Here is a 24,240-nt window from a genome sequence, read left to right on the forward strand (position 1 = left end):
ACATTTGAAGCTTATTCCCAGTTCCCATGTAAGAATTGTATCATGTTAGACGCAACTGTAACTTGGTCATTTGCTTTTCTTGGCGCCCACGCACACGGAACGCTGACGCATTTGCCCCTCCTAGCTTAGCGCCACTGTACGGATGTTAAGCTGGGAGGGGAGTGTCCTATCTGTAGGATGTATTCATCTCCTGGTGATTTGCAAGGAAATTCGTTTATATCCAAACATACTTGCGGCAAACGCTAAGCTAGCTTGAGGCTAACATCAAAGGTAAAGTGAATGGGAATGCTAACGTTAGCTTAGTAAACGTAATAACGATTGTCTTCTCCTGTTAGCGGCGCCACGAAACATTTCTGAGACATCCTAAGTTAAGTATGATAGCAGGAGATAAAAACGACACCGACTGACGTCGTCGTCGTCACTTGCTTAAATTAAAAAATGTCAAAACGGCATCGGGCCGTCAAACTGCAAGTCGTGTCCAAAAATTGTGAAACATGCAAAGGTTGGAAAAAGTTCACGCAAGGTCAAGTTAAGTTGCAGGTTTGAGTTCATTTAGCGTTCATGAGGAGTCGTAGCCTTTGCGTCTCACTCCCGCCAGACACTTGCGGCGTCGGGCAGGACGCCACGAGGCACGCGCCGTTCCCCGAAGCGTCCGCTCACCTCGCGCTCCACGATGGGACCATCGCCGTTGATGGAGTTGGCGTTGAGTTGAATCCATAGGTAGGTGGCGCCCACCGCAGTCAGTTGTGGGGGGGCGATGGGCACGGGCGGCTCTGAGGGACACACAAGAACCGGGTGAGTCTCACATGCACACGCGGGCGGCGGGCGTGGTGTCGCTTAACGAGGATAAGGAAGGAAGAAGTTAAAGACGTAATTAATATTCGTGACCTTCGGCAAGTCGCAGCAGACCTGGAATTTATTACCCACAATCCCCGCTGGTGCTGCTCTACTTCCTCCTGACCCACTTCACTCTCACTCACACGCACGCGCACACGCACACGCACGCACGCGCCACAATGCACGGCTGTTCAACTCTAACTGAACTGTCACTCAAACACTCTTTGACTCACACACAGTTGGGTGGGCCCACGTGCACACGCACACACACGAGCCTTACGTTTGACAGTGAGGTCGGCATAGGAGGACACGCCCACGCCGTGCGCTGATTGGCCGATGCAGCGGTAGCGGCCAGAGTCTTCTTTGGTGGTGTTGACCACGTGAAAGGTCACCACGTAACGCCCCGAATTGACCGGCTTGCTTTCCGTGGCGATGGCGTGGCGACCGCTCGCACCCTGTTGTGCACAAGTCGGCCTCCTCGTAATCATCATCATCATTGTCATCATCATTGTCATCATCATTGTCATCATCATCATCATCATCATCATCGTCACATGACCCACCTGCAGGAAGAGGCGGACGTCGTTGCGAGGACGACCACTCACTGTGCATGCAAACATGGCCGCTTGGCCTGCGTTCACCTCCACACCTTTGATGTGCAGGAAGTGAGGTGCACTCGCTTCAAATGCACACGCACACGCACACACAGTGCAGCTATTTACTTACACGCTCAAGCTCATGCTAAAGATCGCTAAATGAATGCTAACGCTAACAAGATGATCACGTTAACGTTCCAAGTGTAAAAGCTGACATGCTTATCACGTGAACGAATGAAGGAGGAGGAGCATCGTGTACTCACTGCACTGGTGACCCTGCAGTGATAGGTCTTTGATGGCCACGCCCCCTCTGTGCCCACCGCTGACTGCCTCAAACACCACCTGCCAATCAACACCATCGTCATAGTAACAGAAGAACGGCTGCAGGAGGCGGGGACGTGCTTGTGCGCGTATTTTCGCGTCGCGTGTGCACGTTGCTGCCATGTTGCGGAACGGTGGCCCAGCGTGTTAATTACGTGCGTGCGTGCGCGCGTGCGTGTTAGCGACCTGGTAAAAGTTTGGCCAGAACGTGGACACGGCCACTTCCAACATGTTCCACGTATGTTGCTCGTGGCCAGATGAGTTGAAGACGGGAAGCGCCAGTGGACTGTTGTTCTCTGCAACAAACACAAACGCTCTCAGCTTTCTACTCACACACGCACACGCACACCCCCCCACACACACACCCCCACGCAGAGTGTGCGCGCGTACCTTTTACGTAGACATTGAACGCGGCATCCTGATAGAAGAGGAAGTTGATGCAATGCGTGTCGTTCTCTTTGAGCGGCGACATGAGCAGACGAGCACGCTGACCGGCTCGGCGACCAGTCGTGTTGGCCATCAGGAAGGAGGAGGAGCCTGTCCGCGGGAAGTCACGCATGATTGACAGCCGGCACAGCATGTACGCATGGAGCAACTTTTTGGGCCAACCTCAATCGGCCAATCGCACGCCAGCCCCAAATGAGCTGACTCGCGACAAACATTTGCCGAAAAACGTCCGGGCTTCGAAGTGACGTCACGCGGGCGACGCGTGGAGATCTCATGATGACGTCTGATGTGAAAATTTTAACATTCTTCTGTTTTCATTCCTCTTCTTAAGTTCGAGTGTCACATCATGTTCGAACAGACGTGTGGACTCAAAAGAAGCCGCTGGCGGCATCTTTTTTGTTTTGAAATCAATTCAACAAAAACGCATCCATGCCGTGTTAAACGTCTAATTCCCGACAACGACTCGCGTTTCGATCACGTGTTTGTGTGTGCGTGTGCGTGTGCGTATGTGGTGCGCATGTACGCACCCAAAAAGTTATTTTGACCTCCAGGTCTCTCTGATCCACGCAAGCAATGGAGGAATATCAAACAACACACAACTCGCGTGCGCGCGCGTGTGTGCGTGTGTGAGTTGGGGTTTGCCTTCAAGCCTCTGCATTCGCACGAGCGTGTTTTGTGTACAGCTGGCAGTGAGCTGATAACAGTCCTATTAGAAATATTAATATAGCCTGAACTCTGCAGAGACACACACACGCACACACAGACAGTGGAATAAATCAATAAGTGGGTGCAGCAGTGTGACTGGATTGTGGTTGCCACGGTAATTCAAAATGTCAACATGGTCAAGTGAAATAAGAAGAAATGAACAACAACCCCCCAAAAATAGAAATAAATCTTGCTCTCTGGCGGAAATCCATTTCAGGACCCACAAGGGACTGGTCGCCACTCGCCAGTTAATATGGACAAACACGTGCAACAATGTGTGTGCAAATGTGTGTTTGGGAACACCATCCATTTGGTGCGCGACATGAGCAAGAGAACAACAACAAACGGATTCATTCCAAACTCAACGAAGCAACAACAGCCGATTAGTGCTGCACGATATCGGAAAAATGTGCACGATGGCAATACTGTTGCCATATTTCACATGTGCCTAAATTGGTTCCTATCAGATCAAACAAGTCTTTTTTTTTCATGTAGCAAAATAAGCAAGTTTAATGTGTTCTTAGCGTCATTGTGATTTCCAAGATAATGTCCCTGCATTTAAGTTTGCATGTGGCCGCTCAAATTCAAGAAAATGATTTTGTGTGTTTGCGATGAGCATATTGCGTCATATCAACATTTTGCCATACGTCGTGAAGCCCCACAGCGCGTGTGTGTGCGTGTGTGTGTCCCATCAAATACCCTCCATTGGCTGCAATTAGTCTCAAACACACACGCGCACACACCCCGTGCGTGTGAGAAGAAAGGCGGGGAGGACATGAATCAGAGCGAGTAGGACAGTAAGCACGTCCACCCTGTGTGTCCTCGCTCACATTGTCTCTTACGTGATTGGCTGCCTGATTTAAGAGCGCCAAGTTCTCATTCGTCAGCAGAGTAACCTCGGCGAGCGTGTGACAAACGGCGTCTCGCGTGTGCGCACACACACGCAATTGTGTTGTGTGCAGCAGAGTGTGAAGTGTGCGTCCATAAGTCAGAGGAGAAAGTGTTGCAAGATAAGAAAAGCTGCAGATTGTCTTTGGTGCAGCATTCAAGTGCAATGGGAAAAAACAGCACTTTTTTTTTTTCATGCACGGGCTTTCGTTTAGTGACATTGAATTTCTTGTCCTTGCATGATTTATGTCCACTCGAACCAAATTTGGAAATACCATCGCTTGACGTCACTCACTGGCTGTGCACAGCAGACGCGGCATCTGTAAAGCCGACGCAAACTTCTTCTGAACGAGAAGTTGAAAGTGCAAAGATTGGAACGGAATCGTTCACAAAGGGCACCCTTGGCGGAGTTCAACTCTCACTGGAACCGAAGTGGGCCGCCTCCACAATGGAGCTGGGTGTCCCCCAGCCCCGCCCCTGCCTCGCCCCTTCAAGATGTGGACCAAGTTCTGCTAGAGGTGGCAGCTGAAACCGACTCTGTGCTTGACGTTCCCAAGACGTTCGGCTCTGCACGTTCCACCACCATCGGAGCCAACACGCAAACACGCGAGATCCGTTCACAGCTCGTCTCGTCTCGTCACCCGAGAAATTATCTGATCATTTGAATCAAGTGTGTCGCAGCAGCGAGAGATGCCGGTAAACAGAGCTGGATATGCAAGCGTATGCAAGAAAGGCTTCAATGGCTTCCCGTGGTCACATGACAACTTGACAAGCTTCGAACAGGTTCCCTGAGGGACGCACTACCTGTTGGCATCCAGGCGTCAGCATACTGGCGGGGTGGCGGTCCTTGCTCCCAGTCCATGTCGTCGTCTTTGGACTGGACCAGGCTGCAGTCTGGACCTTGTCCCAACAGACATGCTGAAAAACACGCACACAAAAACGTCAACAACCACAAAAAAAGGAACAACATGACGTTGACAATGTCCTTACGCTCGCTTTCAATGGGCTGACATTGAAATTCCACTTGAGGACCGATCGTCAAATGACAACGATTGGTCGCGCAACGACACAACAGCGCCGCAAACAACTTTGCTGACTCGACGACCTCACGCAAACGGTCACGATGTCACTCCAACTTGACCGAAACGTCTTCACATTTGACTTTCATCGTTGGAACATCCAGTTTGCTGACAGGAAATGAAATCAAGACCAAGCGGCCCGTCCTCACGCCAACGCGTGCGCACACACGTCACATGCCACTTGCGACATGTTGGCAGCGTGATGACAGGGAACAGACAAACTCACTTTGTGTGTGTTTTTTAATCATTGTGTGCAGTAATTGATTTCAAGCTGATCAATAATCACGTTTCAGGCACGTTTGTCAGTGACTTCTTCCGACTTATCACTTGCTTACAACCACAGCAACCACTGGAGGCCACGCCCCTGATGATGATGACGATGATCTTTTTTTGTTGATGCCTGTGCGTGTGGACCACATGGATGTTTGCATCGCTATGGAAAACAATGTGAGCACATTGAGGGGTAACGCAAACAACACAATTGTGTATTGATATCTGGCGGGAGAAAAATCAATAGCGAGTCACACAAATACAAACGCACGAACGCACAAACACACTCGCAGTGAGGGACGAGAGAGAAGGTACAAAAAGGAGGCAGGAAGTCAAACTTTCAGGAAACGGATTTTTCCTTCCTGTCTTTGTCTGTCCGTCTATCTCACACTCACACACGCTGATACAGATAACACACTTTAGACAAGCTTGGTTTCACACTGCTAATTAGTGTGTGGGGGTGTGCGTGCGTGGGTGCGTGTGCACGTGCGTGTGTGTGTGTGTGTGCGTGCACCATTAGCCTCACAGCTCTCTGTTAGCATGTTTTGCTATAGCAAACCCTGCCAGATGATTGGACGAGACAGGACAGGCCACGACAATGACATGGCAGCTCGCAGCAGGTCCGGCGGCACCTCAGTGCGTGCGCGTGCGCGTGCGCGTGTATGCGTATGTGAGATTAGAGGTGACAGTGGACGCACAATGACAGACAGCAGTGGTGGCATTTAACTGGTGACACACGCGCACACACGCACGCACGAACGCACGCACTTGGAGAGAAAGCAATAAAAATGTCCGCAACAAACCAATCGCGCATGCGTCTGCGAGTGTGCACGTGACACGTCGGGCAGCAAGTGAAGGTGTGCAAAAGTGAAATGGACAAAAAAAAATGCGGCCCAGGAAAAAAGAAAGTCTTCTTTGAGATTTCAACTTGGATGACCAACACAAGACGTGCACACAGACACACGCCTCTTTCAACGCGTGAGCAGCGTGTTTATTTTAGAAACTCTTCATCGTGCGCGTGTGCGTGTGTGTGTTTGTGTGTGCGTGTGCGTGTGCGTGTGTGTGTGTAGCAACAGTAAACTGACTGCTAACAGCTTTAGCTTTAGCGAGCTGGCTAACTTGCCTCTGGCAAAATATGAATTATGCAGCAGTCAACCTAGTGCTTGTATCTGTGTGTGTGCGGGTGCGTGTCTGCGCGTGTGTGTGTGTGCGTGTTGCACTTGAGGCCTCACTGTGAAGCTATGAGAATAATATGCTAATGACTAATAATTAGGCTGAAACATACACAGAGATTATCTTGCCCTCCTCCCCCTTCAGGGCTGCAACTGCTGCTGGCAAGCGAGAGGAGGTGCGAGGGGGGGGTGGGGGAGCAGTGGGGGGGGCGATAGGCGGAGGCTGTGGGGGCTGTCAGGGGGTTTTCTATGTAAGTGTGCAGGACACAACACGTCTGCAGATGACAACACTGCTGGGACCAAAGTTGGAGCAAGCGCAACATTCCGCAAGTGTCTGCAAAACACGCACACACACACACACACACACACTAGTTTTAATGTAACCACAACAAAAAAGAAAATTGAAAGAGGCAGCATTCTTCAATTTTTCAGTCACCATAGACTGATTTGGTGTGAAACGGACCGACTCGAACAACAACATTTGGTGTTACAGCAGCACAACAACGTCAACAACACAACGACTTTTTTTTTCTCTTTGACTGGTTTACGGTTACAAAGTGCTCCCAACACTGTCGCGATCTGATTCCTTTTTCCATATGAGCGGCGGCTCAACATTTGTCTTCTTATGGGATGCGTTCTCATTTTAATCAGCATGTTGCTTCACAGTGTCGCAGAGGCCGCATTGCGCGCACACACACACACACACACACACACAATGAGAAAAGTCACTTTTAATTCCAAATTTTATAATCCTGCAGAATCAACACACACACAAGCGCTCATGCACGGGGATTAGAAAATATCACAAAGGCAAAAGATGTCAGATTAAAGAGAAGATGACAGATGAGGAATGAAAAGAAAAAAGCTGGAATTCTTTTCATCCTTCATCTTGATTTGCTTCCTCGCGTTCACGTCAGAGACCAAGAAGAGGAAGAAGCAATTGAAGAAGGCTGCAGTGAGCGTGGAAGGCAGCTTTGGCAAAGTAGAGGTGTTCCTACAATTTGCGTATGAATTCAAAAGGAAGCCGCGGCTTGAGCGTCCCGTGTCCGCACTCTAATGGACGCTTTAGTCACATGACCGCCGCGCCACAAATACCGCCGGCCAAGTGGCCCATGTGTCCGAGCGGAATGTTGACATATTTTCACGTGGGCGTCAAAACGATTTGTCAAATGGATTTTATTGGGGGGAAAAAAAATCATAAAATAAAATTTAAAAAAATCAAATGAATTGAAGGCGTTAATGTGGACAGCCCAAATCCAAAACGCTTGGTCGAAACAAAAGTCCATCGGCTCAATGCGAACAAACTATTCGGATGGCCACGGACAGGCGAGGGGAAATCAGCAGCGATGTTGTGATCATTGAAAAGTGAGCAGCAGCTGCCGGCTGAGCCAAAACGAATCGCTAAGATATGATTGCCTTCATTGAGGACCTTCTCTGCTTCTTCTTGCTACGAATTCGGCTGCATCAACAAGTAAGCGGAGTGCACGGTTGCCCGGCATGTTGTGGCACAACGCGGTACTACACCTGAGGCGCGCAACTCCAACTTCAGACCAAAGCCAAGAAAAAGCCAAATGCTCGAAATGAAAAACGGGCCGGATAAAGATGAAGCGGAAAAAAAACAATTTCAACAACAAAAACGACCTGACTCGAAACAATTTGTCAACTTGAAGCCCAATTGTCTGGTGGTCGTGGTCGAGGTGGCGCCGCCATGAACAAGTAGAAGGTCACCTCCGAGAGGGACGACATTCATCCTGACAGTCACCCAAAAGGTCTTCACCGCCAGGACGTGCACACGCGCACACAATCCAGAATCTCAAGCACAGTTTAGGAGTGTGCGTGCGTGTGTGTGCGTGTGCGTGCGTGTGTGTGAGAACGCGCATGGATGTGCGCGTGTCGCCTGGAGCTCGCTCACGGTGTTGCACTAATGCAAACTTGCTGCGAGTCAGACCTGAGGGGCACTTAGAGCGCTGCCTCTCTCACCTGCACGTGCGCGTGCACACGTACGTGCACGTGAATACAACACTACAACACACTTAAGAGGATCGAAAAACACAGAAACCAAGATGAAGAAGATTATCTCCCTCTCTCACACATCATTGTACTAATATAAATTACATTGAAGCTTCTGGCAACGTGTGTGTGTGCGTGTGTTTGCGTGCGTGCGTCTGCGCGAGTGTGCGTGTGACTGCTTGATGAGCTTGTGTGCAAGTGTACTAGCTGGCAGCTTTTTTCAATAATTAGCATAATTATGATGATATCTTGGTAATATATTTATCTTCTATTTGATAAATGTTTCTTGTCCCACACACAGACAGGGTGTGTGTGTGTGTGTGTGTGTGTGCGCGGGGGGGGGGGTGCATGTGTGTGTGTGTAACGGGAAACTCTGAAGTAGTGACAAGTAAACAAGAATCATCAAACCTGCTGAACACACAACAGGCAGATTATACTGACAACACACACAAGCAGCACACTAATCCACATCTCATTAGTTCTGTCTCACACACACGCACACAAACGCACTCGCGCACACATCTTCAAACAATAATCCTTTGAATATGATCTGGGATTTGGGCCACAACACTAATCAGACTGACATCTCAGAACAGGGATTAAAAAACGAACACAGGACACAGGACACACACACACCCACACACACACACACCCACACACACACACACACACACACACGCACTCTGGTAATCTTTTGAAGACATGCTAACTGTTTTGGTAATCTCATGTCAAAGATATTATTTGCTTCCATTTCATCGTCATGGATACGCAGTGGCAGCAGGAAGAGGTCACATGACACATTTTCTCGTCTCTGACTGGTTGCCATTGCCAACGTGAGACACGTTACTTTGCGGGTGTAGCAATTTTATTATTATTTTCGAAATCTACGGCGAAATGGCAAACACGCGAACATTTGCTTTATGCTAACTCGGCCACATTTGCGCAGGTGTTGTACCGCCGTTCATGAATGTGCATCGTCTCTTTCAGATAAACAATCGAAATGAAAATCCAAATGTGCCAAAGCAAGATGGCCGCCCTCACGAAGCCTGTCGCAAAGTTCAGCGTCACGCGGACGCAAAGCCATCAGACGGGTTAAACAAAAGGAGCGCAAATCCGTCGCCTAATCCTCGCTAGCGTTGCGCACGCGGCGTCTGGAGGCGAACGTGTTAATCCGGCGGGCCGCACTCGCCGTCGGGCTCGGCTCGGTGTCGTCGGGCCGACGTCGCGGTGACAAAACATGGCTGAAAATGTGCAGGGACACACAAAGACCGACAAACGCTCGCTGAGAAGAGCAGCGGGATGGCGACCGCAACAAAGAACAAAATGCTTCCAAGAACAAAACACTTCACTTCATTTGCTCACTTGAAATCCGACAAAAAGCGCTCGCACAAGTTGAAGCAATTCTGCAAAAAAAAAAAAAAAAAAAATCGAAAAGCTTCCGCTTCTCAACTTTCGCTTCAAGTCCAAAGGTTTTGCATCAAAAAACTAAACTTGCTTGTCCACCAAATAATTTCCGTCCTTTATTAACTTTGTTGTCTTTATCTTTTTTATTTTTTGTTATTTGTTGTCATTTTCACGGTTTGCCTCAAATTCTCGAGTTCTCTGGTCTTAATCTTGGAGATGCGACGCAACTTGAACTTCAAAATGCTCCGCACGTCGTCTTTTGTTGCTGTAGTTGTTCAAAACGACAAACGTGGCGAAGCGCCTCACCTGGCAGACACACACACACCAGCGTCATTAAAATCCTGACGAGACAAAACAAATAGCTGACCTGACCGAAGACACACAAACACACACACACGTGCGCGCGCACATGCGCACACTCAAGGTGAAAACGTAGTCCTGACTCAGCGACAGCCTCAACCTGGACACATCAGATCACTAGGGAGTGTGTGTGTGTGTGTGTGTGTGCATCTCGTGGCAGTTTCTCTGATTGCATCCCAGCAAGAAGCCATCTTTGATGTCACATGTCGTGTGTTGAGCTCATTTCATGCAAATGACTTTGTTATGAAATACAATTTGTCAATTGTGTCCGGTAAATAGCATGCAAATGCTTGTGTGAGCGCGTGTGTCGGATTGACTCGCTGATTGTGTGTGCGCGCCTGTCAACGAACCCTCCTCACTGTTGCCCACTGTGACATCACAGTGGGCCAAGTATCTCCTCTCTTTGCGTTTTGTTGGACGCACGGGCGACCATCGGCTAACTGCACGAGCTTCTGATGTTCAGATCGGCACACGAGCTTACAAAGTGAAACTGCAGGTGGCGTTCTTCCTCCACCAGATCGAATCCATGCAGGTTTTTATCTTGCCACCCTGGAACGGTACAAGTCAGTGAGCGGTGACCTCGTCGTTTCGCAACGCGGTCGTCGTGGTCCTGAAAGCTGGATGGAGAGGCTCGTTTGCTCAACATTCACCGGAGACCAACTTCCACTATTCTCAAAAATTATTCAGGTTCGCCGGAGACGACGAACGCTGAAAACAGCGACGATGACGAGTACAGCCGCTCGTTTCAATTGACTTCATTCGTTAAATGGTTGCTAGGCAACGACCTGAACAGCTTCTGAAAAACGCCCAAAATGAAACGAACACATTGAAAATGTGGATGTTGGTTGGAGGTTACCGTTAAATTTGGCAAAAACTACGTTGATTGTGTTTGGCGCTTTAAAAAAAAAAAAAAAAAAGCCAGGACATGGCACAATCTGATTGGCTGCTCATTGTGATTGCTAACCAGTCGCCTCTTGAAAGTCAATGACGACAGGCCAGGACTATTTTTTTGCCCTCCTTCGCCACTGAGCAGAGAGGGGAGGTGCGAGCAGTTACTCACACAGGAAGACAAGAAAGAGATCCACTGCGCTAACGTGGATGTCTCTTTGCCATGTTGACTAATGTGCGACATGTCTTCAATAAAAACATGGTGGTTGGTTAGACAAGTAAGGGGCTGGAGACTCTGTTCCAAAAAGAGCTGAACCAATGGGACACTACGACTAACTAAGAAGTAAAACTGAAGAATATTGATATTTTTTACTTTGTTATTTCAACTGAACATGGGACTGTTTCTTAACGTGGCAAATATTCTACATTTGGTTAAAAAAATATGTTGTGTTCAATGGATTAAAAATGTGTTACAAAAAGCACATTTTAGAGCTGTCGATTTTTGCTGGCGTAATCATATTTGCCCATGCCCACAAAAAGCACAAACCCACGAATGTGAACACGACACGCGCGCGCGCGCACCCCCCCACACGCACGCACACACACACACCAACTTGAACCCACAAACACACCGGAAACATACACGCATTAAAAATAAGGCTGAACGTGCACACAAATACATCCACACGCTCTCACAAACTTCAACACGACCGGCGCGCACAACCAAGACAAACAGAAAAGCAGAAAAAGAAAAAAAGAAAAGAAAAGAAAAGAGACGTAGAGAGCAGCAGGAAATGTTCGAAGAGAAGGGAGGAGATTTCCACATGGAAACTTGGATGCCGACACGCGCGCACACACACACTCACGCACACGCACACGCACACGCGAGTGTATGTACGTAGAACGAACGAACGTGCACGCACACGCACACCGATGTCTGCCCCCCCACAGCTGACTCAAAGGCGCCAGCCCAGATCCAAGTCCGTTTCTTGTCGTTGCCGTGCGTGTTGTTCGTTACCTGTCTGGGCTGCCGTCATGTGGAGCGACAAGAGCAACAAAGTTGACGCGTCCATCTTCTTCAGCTTCTTGTTCGAGACCTAAAAGTGTTGCTGCCACTTTTTTTCTCTTCCTCCCCCCTCTTTTTTTTTTTTTTTGTTTTCGGGTTTTTCCTCGGCGTCCTCTCGCGTTCGCGGCTCCGTCGCGCTCACGCTCTCACATGCACGAGCCCGATCGCCCCTTCTTTCTCTTGCTGCCGCTGGGAGGGGGCAGGCCTCGTGACGTCACATCGGAGCGGGGCAAGTTTGGGGGCGGAGGGGAGGGGGGTTCGATGATCCTGGTGATGATGGTCAATTTGTTTGAAGACAGAAAGATGATGACTTGACCGTCATGCAAAGCTCGTGTCCCATATTCGATTTTGTGGCGCCAGTGCTGTGTGTGCGCGCACGCGCGTGTTTTGTCAATTAACATTCATTGAAGGTGATTAGCGGGAGTCGATGATCAAAGCGCCTCCTTGTGCGCGTGCTTCACAAAGTCTCCTTTCACGCTCGTGCTTACGGCTGCGCCCCCTGCTGGACGCCACACCCGCACTCGCGCACACGCACGCGCAACATGCATGCACGTCCTGCCAAACTTGAGAAGTGGTATAGTCTAACTTTTTTTTTTTGCTGGTCCCTCCCTCTGGAATGAGTTTCCGTCAAATGTTTGGCAAGTCCTCACTTTTAGTTTCGTTTCACTTTTATTTTGTTCATTGAGTTTCACAAAATATTCCAAAAATACAACTACAAAAAAAATCATGACAATTAAACCTAACTACCACTTGCACAACGAAATGAAGTGGATTTTTTTTTCTTCGAACATTTCAACAGAATTTGGATCGATATAATCTTCAAGAAAGTCAAGTAAATGAAATTCCACCTTTGCTAGCTGACATGTAGCGCTTTCGTCAACAACCTGACGTGCGTGACGTCGTGACGTGTTGTCATGTCATCATTGGAGTGAATTACTCGGTGAATGAATTCTGCGTGAATGATGAACTTTTGGATTTCTGGCTGATTTTCACGTTCAATGATTTTTGTTGCCTGTGATTGACAGCTGATCAGGTGCCACTTAGTGGCCTGGGATAGGCTCTGCCCACTTGAACCTTTGACCCCTTGAGCCTAACTGTTTTATTTTTTTCCTTGAGCCTAAGAGCGGAAGATGTCATTTTCACCTCCTTGCAGCAAAAAGCTTCTTCAAAAAGCTACGCGCCTGGAGCAGTGGGGTGATGCAGCAGCGCCCTCTTCGGGCCAAACAATCAAAGTGCATCTTGAAAGTCCATTCATCCATCCATCTTCTGTACCGCTTCGCCTCATTGGTGTCGCGGGGGGTGCTGGAGCTTATCCCAGTTATCATGGGGCAGAACGCGGGGGACACCCTGAACTGCTTGCCAGCCAATTGCAGGGCACACAGAGACGAACTACCATCCGCGCTCACACTCATTCCTAGGGCGAATTTAGAGCGTTCAATCGGCCTACAATGCATGATTTTGGAATGTGGGAGGAAACCGGAGCACCCGGGGGAGAACATGCGAACTCCACACAGGATGGCCGGAGTCGGGATCGAACCCACGCCCGATGCTGTCGCTCACTGTGAGGCCATCGTGCTACCCAGTCGGCCACCGTGCCGTCGAATCCTGAAAGTGTTGCATGGAAATAAGACATTCCAAGTTGCCACTCAAATGTGTCAAGCAGTCAATCGCGTCAGTGTCACACTTTGCTACATTTGAGCACAATTTCGATCTAGAAGCTTTTTTGTGACAAAAGCATCAAATGTTCTTTTCATCTTGAGCCTCAGCAAACGAGCCATATGTTGGCTTATTTATATATTCATAAAAATCGGCATATTGTAACTTCTGCGTCTGAAACTCATTTTATTACAGCAAGACCTCAACAAACATCAAGCTGATGTTTTTTGGGGGGAGTAAACCAGCACCCCTATAGTGAGTACCAAAAAAAAAAAAAAAAAAAAACTTTTTGAGGGGGCGTGTCTATGAAATTCAATATATCAAATGCAGTTTTTGCTCCTCCAATCTTTTAAAAATGAACACACACACAACAGAGCAGCGAGCTTGCTTCTGTCATTCTGCAGTTTCTGATCACCTCAAATGTTTTTCAATTTAACACCTAAATGGCAGATTGCGATTAAACGTAAAGGTCGCTTGGAATGACCCTAAACGTGAGACGAGCCTCCTCGTCTCTCGGTCCACTTTTCAAACTCGTCTTACGACACATTTTTACTCTTTGCCTGTTTGAATGGTTGGCATTGTTTTTGTGTTTCGTGCTTTTTTCTCTTTCTATTTTCTTCATTTACGGTTTGAGGTTTGTTATTTTCTTCTTATTGGTGATTATGATTCATCTTTGTCATTTTTAGCCGTGTACAGCACTTTGTATGCAACAAGGGTTGTTTTTAAGTCAAGTTGAGTTGAGCATCAAAAATCAGAAATAAGAAGGATTCTGTGAGTTGGCCAAGTTGGCTCAGGAAATGTTGAAGTCAAATTCTTTGTGTTAATTTAGGGCAGCTTGAGCTGAAATCCAATCCAATTTTTTTTTTTTTTGCGCATTTCACAACAAAGCGCTTTCCGTATGGTGTCATAGAAATGAGCGCAAAAATGACAACACCAACTAAAACACGTACGCAACACGGATGAATTGAAATGAACAAGAGCTTTGGCGGCAAATGTTTTCAACGCAAACTCTATTTTGCAAGGAAGATGAATAATTTGCTTTTGTGTCGCGTCGCGTCGCGTTGCGGCGACGGCGACGGCGACGAGGTCGTGGTGGGCTCAGCTGTCGTCAACTTGAGGAAGCTGCCGCCCGCTGCGACCGCACTTGAGTTTGGGACGCCTTTCATCACGACCGCTCACCAAGATGGCCGCCACCTGCTCACCTCCTCCGCCAAACATCAAAACCACTTGACAGGCTTTCATGGCTTTTGCATTTCCACAACGCAACGCAAATTTTTTCCCAATCAGGGCGATGACATCACCGCTTGTGGCAAACTAAATGGCGGGTGAGCTCGCCGCTCTCCACGTCAGCGTCAGAGGAGCTCGTCCGGGCATTTGCAATTCTCATACGGCGACTCCGAAAGCACTGTTCTTAACAATCAATCGATTAAAAAAAAAGAGCGAGAGAGAAGCCAGCGAACCAATCGGAGACGTTGAGCGTCCAACAACAAGAAAGTCACCACGCAAGCGTTTGTTGTCGTTCGTTCGTTGGCGTGTTTGTTTCACAACGCTTAAGCTTTTGCCACCCACTGGAACGTCCGACGTCACATTTCGGCGTCCTGTGGACAGAAGGAGACGTCTGACATTTTGGACAACGCAAGACATCCGGACAAAAAAGTCCCAGTGGGCGGAGCGTGCGTAGCATGCAAGCTAGCTGCGTCGCTCACATTCCTGATGCGGGTCGGCGAGCGTGACACATGCGGCATCCATCATGTGACACACCGCTGTCTGCAGCACAAGTGCACACGCGCACGCACACACACACACGCACGCACACGCACAGTAGACGCAGGTGAGTTCAGAGGATGACATGTTTATTCAGCAGCTTCCTGCTATCAGACCATGTGACCTCCTGTCTCCTTCAGGTGGGTGAAGATCAGTGTAAGTGTGTGCGTGTGTGTGCGTGTGTGTGTGTCACGCTCAGACGTGTCCCATCCTGAGCACTCATCAAAGATAAACTTCAACATAAACCGACTTCATTCTTCTTCAGTCAGGCGCTAACTTCCTGTTCTGTCAAAACACACGCGCGCACACGCACACGCACACGCCTGGTCCCAGATGGCACCCTGGACCAGAGCCGCATTCGCATGAGAATTGAATCTTCAGCAAGTGGTTAAAACATTGCAGTCTTTTTGAACATGGCGCTCAATGTTGCTTTGTGTTTTTTTTTTTTTTTGAGGGCAAAAGCTTGACACAATTTTGCCTCAACTTGCGATGGCAATTGGACCCGTGTCAACTAAGCTCCAGTTCTAATTTCAAGTGCTGAGTGTCCAACGGAAGCCGAACCCGAAGGGCGGTGAGAAAATGCGGTCGGGAGCTTTCCACTTAGCGTAGGATCGCCGCTGCCTTTTGCATGGCATGCTGGCATGCGGCTATTTTCAACCGCGCAGCCCGGCGACTTGGTTGAATATTTGACCGCTTAAAGGGGAAGTCGACCCGAAAAATGTCTTTGAAAGAATATGTTGTATGCGAGCCCACCGGTCAAAATGTCAAAAGTTACGCGTTTTTTGTCCATCTGATGGGCAGCTGCCATTTTGACACTGAAAATGACATCACAGTTGCACAGGGCTCAGCTTCAGAAAACAGGTGAGCCGTGATTGGTGCTAATCTGAGCAATTGTGACAATTGTGATGTCGTCGTCCGACGACAGAAGTGACAAAACATTTGTAGTTTTTAGTTTTATTTTTTTTACTTTGGTTTCAGACACACTTTGGCCATATTGTCGTCAGCGCGCACGCCTCCAAGCGGGCAAGCAGAACAACGGAGAGAACACGCCAGACACCCGCCTGGGTGGAGATGGCGTGCCGCTCCCCCACACTCGAGACGCCCGGTAGCCGTCTGGTTCTTCCTGCATGTCCTCCGTCTGACCTCGGGATGTTAACATTTCACATACGCGCACACACGCACACGACACGAGACTGTGCGCGCGTGTGTGTGTCTTTGATGTGAGTGTGTCTTGTTGATGTTGGCATCCATGTTTAGAGAGGAAGATGAAAAGCACCATCATGCTGGTACTGGTTCTGGACGTCTACGTGATGAGACGCTGATGAGACGCTCTGATAGGCACTGATGATACGATTGCAACCAAAACTGGTCCAGCCAGTCAAGGGTGCGAGGGTGTGGCAGGCAAGCAGAGGTGAGGGGGGGGGTCAGTTCTTGTCCACAACAAGCTTTCGTTCCAAATCAAATGACAAATTGGGACAATGATGAAGATGATGAACATGGCTCTGCTGTCAAAGCAGTCGTGAGAGGTAAACGCAGTGTGTGTGCGTGCGATTGTAGGCGTGTGTGTGTGTGTGCTTGGAGATGATGATTTACTTAGCTGCAAAGATTTGCGTGTGAAAAGTCTGTGATGAACATCAGCAGAGAAGGAGAAGATGAGAAGATAAGAACATGTTGCTCAAAGGATAGAATTACTGCACAGACACACTTGCGTGCGCACGTATGTGCATATGCGTATACGTGTGTGTGTATGGCCGTATTTCTGTGTGCGTGTGTGCGTGCCCGTCCTCCAGGTGGACGTCTTGCCGCACGCTGGTTGACTTCAAACTAAAAACACGTCGGAGTTGAGCCAATCGCAGCGCAGGTTTTTCTCCTCCTCACACCTGGCCGACATCACACTTTCGCTGCCCTCCATCTGACCTTCACTCCAGTCACCTGCATCTGACCTTGAACCGCCTGTGCACGTGCACATGCATGTATTGTAAGGAGGTGCGAGCAAGGTGTAGACGACTGATTCTAATGGAACTTAGTGACAGACACAAACACTTCCTGTCCACACGAGTTTATTACGCACACACATTGCGTGCGCTCACACACAAATTCTGGTCTTAATGGTTTAGTGGGCACACACATTCTGGGACAAACGCTTTATTTACGTCCATCCGCAAGCAACTGTGTGTGAATGTGTGCATGCACGTTTGCGTAGGGTTGTACGTATGATTAAAGATAACATAATTAGAAGTCAGTAATAAAATGATTTGATGATCAATAAATAAGACAAATGTGAGGGTTGTCATGACGATTGACAGGTTGGCCACCCACAGGAAATGAAAGGAAGTCATCGATCAGTCCAAGCAAAACATTGGAAATTGTTCTGTGTCTCAAGACCAAAATGCCGTCGCAATGCATTTGGTCCCAAGATGAAATGTTGAAAAAATGGTCAACCAGAAAGCAACATGCTCACCTAACGTGTAGCAAGACGTGTTGCGTGTGCGCATACCTTCAACATGCTAGCTTGGCAACACGCCGGCATGTCGTGCACATGCTAAAGTCACCAAAGAGTTTTTTCCATCTGCTTAATTTCCACAAAAGCGAGGACGACGCGGCCACACAGGAAAGGGCAGCAAATGTTTTTCTTGAAATCAGTTTTCGTTCAAAAGTGTCACATTTTGTTCTGTCGGAAGCCTAATGTAATTGTGGTTTCTTCAAAGCTTCCCGTTGGAGGAGATGTCATTTCCCAATTCAGTCGTCATGGTAATGGTGGTAACCAGATCAGTAGTCGTCATAGCGGAACGTGTTGCCATAGCTATAGCGATAGTCATAGGCGTCCGCCCGCTCCGTTTTGGTCTGCACAACTTCGGGCTGAAAGGAAAGAGACTTGATGACTCCTCCGGACTCATCCGTCACCTTCACTTCGGCCGAGTACGATGACGAGGAATCGTCCAGCAGGGACGGGCATCCGGACTGAACTTTGGGGCACGACTGGTAGGCGGCGCCCTTTGGGCACGGCTGATACGACACCTGAGGACCACCGGCACAATTAGCTACAGGCAATCGCTCATCAACTTGAAACAGATGAAACATGTGCTGGACCTCAAATCGACACAGATCTGACATCAACATCGGCGTCATTGCAACATGGATCGAACAAGTACATCTCGATTGAATCTCGTGTTGATTCGGGTATCTCTAACATCTCCACTAGTAAGAAGGATCTAAGACGGGGTTGCCAAAGTGCAGTTCTCGTGAGCCCCCATCCAGCCTCTTTTCGATGTCTCCCTCCTCCAACACGCCTGAGTCAAATGGTATTTATTCAGCTTCTACAATTTTGAATCGGATGTGTTGGAGGACGGAGACATCTAAAACAAGCAGGATAGAGGCTCTCAAAGACAGTACTTGGGCACACTTGCTCTGGTTCAATAGTCAAAAGGATGGCCAAGGAAGTCCAGAAGTCTACAAGAAACTCAGATCAAAATCAACTTTGTATGGATCCTCATCGACATCAACTCTCGTGGGACACTGAACAACTGAATGTGTTCTGGACTCCGGACTCAACATCGATCTACGCTGACTACAAATGTTAAAGGTGTCTCACGATGTACAGTAGGAGTCAACTGACTTTGGTTGTGGTGGTGATGATGGTCTGTAGTGCAGCCGGAGAAGCCGGGGGGTTTCCTGGATAGCGGCACGGATAGTCTGGGCTGTAATAATGGTGGTTGTCACCATAGGGACCGGAACTCTTCAGGAGATCCTTCCAGCCCGCTTTTGGCAGCGGCGCATCGAAGGAGGTGGAGGATGACGTGAGAGGAGCGGACGCTGAGGACGTGGGACAACCGAGGACTGGAGCCACCCTGCAAACGTCAATATTCAGTTGAGACCATTCACATTGCCAGGATCTGCTTGAAAGGGTGTCTGGCTAACCTCGGATCGCAGAGTTCTGAGGCGACTGGATAGGAAGGTGAGGTCAGGTAGCCTTGGAATTCATACCCAGGTCGACCCATGTACAATCTGGGACTGGCTGTCTTTTGCAGGCCGGTCGAAGTCTCTCCCAGTGTATTGTGATGGTTGTAGTAGGGTTCCGTACTTTGGAATGATGGGTAATGCTGAGGGAAGCTTGGCTCAATAAAGGAGATCCGGTCTGCGGACTCGACGCAGGAGAGTAGGGCAGGGCCGAGAGCCTGAAACCACAATGACAACGACAACAAAAACAACAGCAGTGAGCACAAAGAAGGCAACAACTTGAAGCATTTGGTGCTTTAGTCTACCTGGGATTCAACGAGGCGTCGTTTGGGTGCGAACGGCGGCGAGCTTACTCGTCTTTTTACCGAACTTCTCCTGGCCTCTGTCTCGGACTTGGACTCTGGTCTCGGATGGTCGTGAACCCCTTTGGCCTGGAGAAGCACAGCGATGCACCGCAGTAAGAGAAGCAGAACCCGAACAGGGAGACCAGCAAGCTCAGCAACCCATCAGCTGTGATTGTCAACCAAAACTCAGATGTGGTTTTTTTTCACCCGCAGAGAAGCAATGCGCTGTTCACGCTGCCATGATTTCTGGAATAGGAGCTGGCTGTTGCAGAACACCTGCGCGCACACACACACACACACACACACACCCCCCCACACACACACACCTGGAAGAAGATGGCTTTTCCATCCACCCTCCAGAAGTTGGTGACAGGGTACCCGCTGTGCCCTCGACACGGAAGCAGCTCCAGCGCGCCGCTGCAACTGGGACAAACTTTCTCTGGACCAGAACGACAGGAGTCAACACAGCAACATGACAAGAAGGCTCAGGTCACGCTTGCAGTGGTCATCAAGCCTTACTCTGCTGCTTCTGCCGCGCCTTGTCACAGATGGCGGGCCGCAGTTGCAGTCGGGAGCCGTCGGGCAACGCGCAGCCTCGAGAGCAAACCACCACGCCCAAACACGACTTCTTCAGGATCTGACAGTTGTGGTTGTTGGTGTTCCTCATGGCCCAGCCCGACAGGTGGCGCTGCGCGTTCTTGTCCTCGGCTAAAAGGAGCATTAGCTTAGCTCATTTCACACGGCCTAGTGGGATGACATCACGTTCGCTCCTTTCTCACCGCTGTAGATGTAACGCACATAACCGTCCGTCCACTCCTGGAACGTGTCAAACTGCCTCGTGTCCTGCAAACATTTTCATTAGCATTTAGCACGTTAGCCACAAAGACCATCTTAGCCAGCTCGCCATTGATTTGCTATTCGCTTGTTGATGGCAGTGTTGCGGGCCAACTGGAAAGTATCCCTGCTGAACTGGAGTAAGAGGTCAGTCAGGACGACTTGGAAGTTGTCGCCGTTCACTCGACCAGTCGGACACACAGACAAAGAACGGACTGCTCACCAGTCAGTAGCATAAAAATGAACAATTCTTTGCGCACTCCCATTTAAGTTTCAGTCTTCACTTAAGCTAACAAAGCAAGCAAACTACACATCGGAAGGCTGAAGGCCCGATTCCAACTCAGTATGCAAAGACGGAATTGGGAGGTGGACGTGCTCGCAAAAAAACAAAAACAATTAAAACAACAAAGTAGGTGAAATTAATCGCATGAGCAATGTAAACAATTAGCTTGTGGCCACTTATGGCAACTTTACAACATTTCTTCCTTCACACACACCGTGTGATACACACACACGCTTACACACCCACACACACACACGTATATATCATATAAAACGAGAAAAAACACATTTCATTTTCAAGATATTGATCAGTCACGTGTTTTTGTGTAAGAGTGCTCATGTGTATGCATTAGTGTGTGTATAGGCGTGTGTGTGCGTGCGCGTACGTGTGTGTGCACATATTCACGCTTGTTGTTTCAACAGTAAAAACTGGTTTTTATATTTTTGTTCCCTGTGAAACCAAAACACATGCACACACATTGGTACACACACACACGCACCCCCGCACGCACGCAAGCACACGCACACACACAACCCTCCAAAAACATTTTAGTGTGTCAAATGCTTTTTACTGAACGTTGAATCCAAAATGTATTAATTGTCGATTGTCCATTACGGGATCGGCTTCTCCTCACGTGAGCTGCGGTTGCGCTTGCCGCCTTCTGGCACTCAGCCGCGTTCACCACCAATCGCAGGGCACACGCAGACAAACGAGCGTTGACAATGGAAAAGCTAAACTAGAACGCGTGTTTTTGGAATGTCGTGCTCAGAGAAAAGCCACGCAGGCAGGCACAAGGAGAACATGCCAAGTGCACCCAGGAAGGCCGAAATCAAACCCACGACCTCTGCATTGTGAGGCGGGCGCGCTAAACGGTCGTCAACCGCGGCGCAGTTTCAAATTCTGCAATCATGATCATAACATGTAATAAGAATCATGATGAGAACAAATGTTTTTATTGAGCAGACAAATAGGATATTTCCAACATGTCACACGAGAATAAAGACGAGCATTTACTTGTTGATTTAAAAAAGAAAATGATCCATTTTGTTTTGAAGATGACATTGTTCAACCAAAGTTTTTTTCATCAGAGATGCAAGTCAACTTTTTTTAATCATTTTCATAATATAGCAATACGAATATTATAAAAACAGTAATATAATCTGTAATATATTTAGTCCTCTTTGTAAATGATGGATTGTTTGTGAAACGTCATTGTTTAGTTCGTACAACGTGTCTCTCTCTCTCTCTATATATATATATATATATATCTATATTTATATATATATATATATATATATATATATTAAAAAGCCATCTTTGATTGAATGTTGCTGTTATTTACAATATTTGACTAGTTGGGCATTTTTGGGGGGAGAATTTTGTATTATTTTGATGAAAATGTTTGAAATAATTGACTTTGTGTATCCCCCTTCCCCTTGATGAATCAATAATGATAAAATAATGAAAAGTGAGGATGTGATGTTTAATGACCTGCGGGAGTTTGGGGTCGTTGATGTCCCAAGTAGACTTCATGCCGAAGGAGCACACGCAGTCCGCCTCCTCGCGATCCTCTGCTCCCGACATCCTCAAACTGCTCCTGGTTGCGGTTGCAGTCCTGGTCTTGGTCCTGGTCCTGGTCCTAGTCCCGGTCCTAGTCCTGGTCCTGGTCCTGGTCCTGGTCCTCCTGTTGCTTGTGGTTGTGAGGCACGTTTAGAGTACACAAGAAGTCCGGATTGCAAAAATCCTCAAAGACGGTCAAAGATTGTCATCACTGCACCTCGACTCACGATTCACTTGCAACCCAAAAGAAGGCGAAACACTCAACACACTCCTGGGGGGAGGGATTTCTGTCTATGTGTGAGTGTGTGTGTTGAGGGGGGTTGCATGTGAGTGAGTGAGCGAGCGAGTGAGTGAGTGAGTGAGGGAATGAATTTGTGAGAGAGAGAAAGAGTGTGTGCAAGAGTGCATGATGGAGTGTGTGCAGTTTGTGAGTCTAGTTGTGTGTGTGTGTCTGTACGTGAGCATGTAGGGATGTTTTGGAAACAAGGAAATGTTTCTCCCAAAACAAACAAGTCATTAGTCATCAATTACAGAAAGTGTGTGCGTGTGTGCGTATGTATGTGAAAATGTTGTGTTACAATGTTGCAGTTCCACAGAAATGGGGTAACAAGAATGAATGAATTTGACAACCTAAATCTTATTGAAACATGTTTGACACACTCATGTCTTGTTGAAGTGTTCTGCCACTTTCACACACACACACACACCCACCCCCGCACACCCCCACACACACATATACACGCACACAAATTGTCATTAGCGCACTTTTGCATTCAGACAAAAATGGATGTTAAACTGCACTGTCTGGTGTAACTTTTAAATCTCAACAAGGCTATTGCTATTAGCATTAGCATCAGCATCTTCAAGCTTCACGTATGCATGTCATTGAAATTTGATTCATCGCAATTTTCTTTTTGAACAGTAATAATTCTTTCGTTTATCATCCCGAAACAAGGAAAACACAGAATGAGTTCATCCATTGGATGCTCACTGAGTGTCACGAGAGGACAGCTCAGGTGAAAAAATCATGTGTGCTGCTTGTGGTGTTACTAGTATTGGAGTTGGCTTAAATAAACGAACAAACAAACAAACAAACAAATAAGTAAATAAATAAATCGCCGGATTTGGACTGAGACGAAATTGATAGGAAGTGAAGAGCGCGTGTTTGATCTGCTTCTGCACCAAAGTCAAGCCTGAGAAGATTTGGAGGAATGTGACGTGTTGTCTCTTTTGGTCATAGGATGTTCCATTTGGAAGCAAATATTCCAAATAGAAAAACAACTCGTCAACCGATCTGCTTCATGAGTTATTTTTTAATGATAAATATCCTGAACCACAATTCAAAAGCAATGTCTGATCGTCAGTAGTTTATTTATTATTATTATTATTATTATTATTATTATTATTATTATTATTATTATTATTATTATTATTATTATTATTATCATTATTATTATTAAGCTTTTTCTCGAAATTCGAATTTGAGGAATTAGGCTGGAAATGTCGCATGACAAGTTCATATCGCCATCTGCTGGTCAGTAGGAAAAATGCTGCCGGTGACAACTTCCGGGAATCTGAAGCAAATATACGATCCTTATTTCGATTTGTGTCTCATTTTTGTTTTAGAATTAAAATTGGAAAATCAAACTGTTTTTCGACTTTTCTTTATTCGTTCCAGACAACAAACTACAAAAGAAAATCAAGCTGTATTTCAAGTTTGGTGTTTCGACATTGAACATCTATGTTGAATATTTGATTTGCATCGTCATATCCAATGGCGTTATGTCGTTCATCTTGTT

At 47.6% G+C, this 24,240-nt stretch overlaps 2 protein-coding genes across 7 annotated transcripts in view; both read right to left on the reverse strand.

Annotated features, from left to right (window-relative positions):
* LOC148318733 (receptor-type tyrosine-protein phosphatase mu-like) overlaps positions 1-12,354 on the reverse strand; it is a 31,662-nt gene extending 19,308 nt beyond the window's left edge. For 2 of the 5 annotated variants that reach the window (XM_088282634.1, XM_088282632.1), the window contains exons 1-8: positions 11,996-12,352; positions 4,599-4,712; positions 2,145-2,291; positions 1,941-2,050; positions 1,697-1,775; positions 1,401-1,516; positions 1,118-1,292; positions 661-773 (exon numbers count right to left, since the gene is read on the reverse strand). In XM_088282634.1, coding sequence (XP_088138760.1) covers positions 661-773; positions 1,118-1,292; positions 1,401-1,516; positions 1,697-1,775; positions 1,941-2,050; positions 2,145-2,291; positions 4,599-4,712; positions 11,996-12,050 — 909 coding nt within the window. In that variant the 5' untranslated portion in view covers positions 12,051-12,352. Of the gene's footprint in view, positions 1-660; positions 774-1,117; positions 1,517-1,696; positions 1,776-1,940; positions 2,051-2,144; positions 2,292-4,598; positions 4,713-11,995 lie in introns of all 5 variants that reach the window. The other 3 variants (XM_088282633.1, XM_088282629.1, XM_088282631.1) reach the window with 3 other exon arrangements.
* A 5,152-nt stretch (positions 12,355-17,506) lies between these two features.
* On the reverse strand, positions 17,507-22,867 carry gcm2 (GCM transcription factor 2). Of its 2 annotated transcripts, none has more exons than XM_088283246.1 (8): positions 22,373-22,867; positions 20,544-20,607; positions 20,284-20,472; positions 20,091-20,203; positions 19,774-19,851; positions 19,382-19,638; positions 19,080-19,311; positions 17,507-18,481 (listed from the first exon to the last, which is right to left on the reverse strand). In XM_088283246.1, exons 1-8 carry the CDS (start codon positions 22,463-22,465, stop codon positions 18,233-18,235), a joined length of 1,275 nt encoding a protein of 424 aa, XP_088139372.1. In that variant the 5' UTR covers positions 22,466-22,867; the 3' UTR covers positions 17,507-18,232. The 2 variants fall into 2 exon arrangements, with proteins under 2 accessions (XP_088139372.1, XP_088139371.1); XM_088283245.1 differs by having other exon boundaries at positions 19,726-19,851.
* Between the last annotated feature and the right edge of the window lie 1,373 nt (positions 22,868-24,240).

The sequence above is a fragment of the Idiotropiscis lumnitzeri genome, chromosome 19 (genome assembly GCF_059441095.1).
Source record: "Idiotropiscis lumnitzeri isolate Australia: NSW breed Sydney's pygmy pipehorse chromosome 19, RoL_Ilum_1.0, whole genome shotgun sequence".
Taxonomy (NCBI): Eukaryota; Metazoa; Chordata; class Actinopteri; order Syngnathiformes; family Syngnathidae; genus Idiotropiscis; species Idiotropiscis lumnitzeri.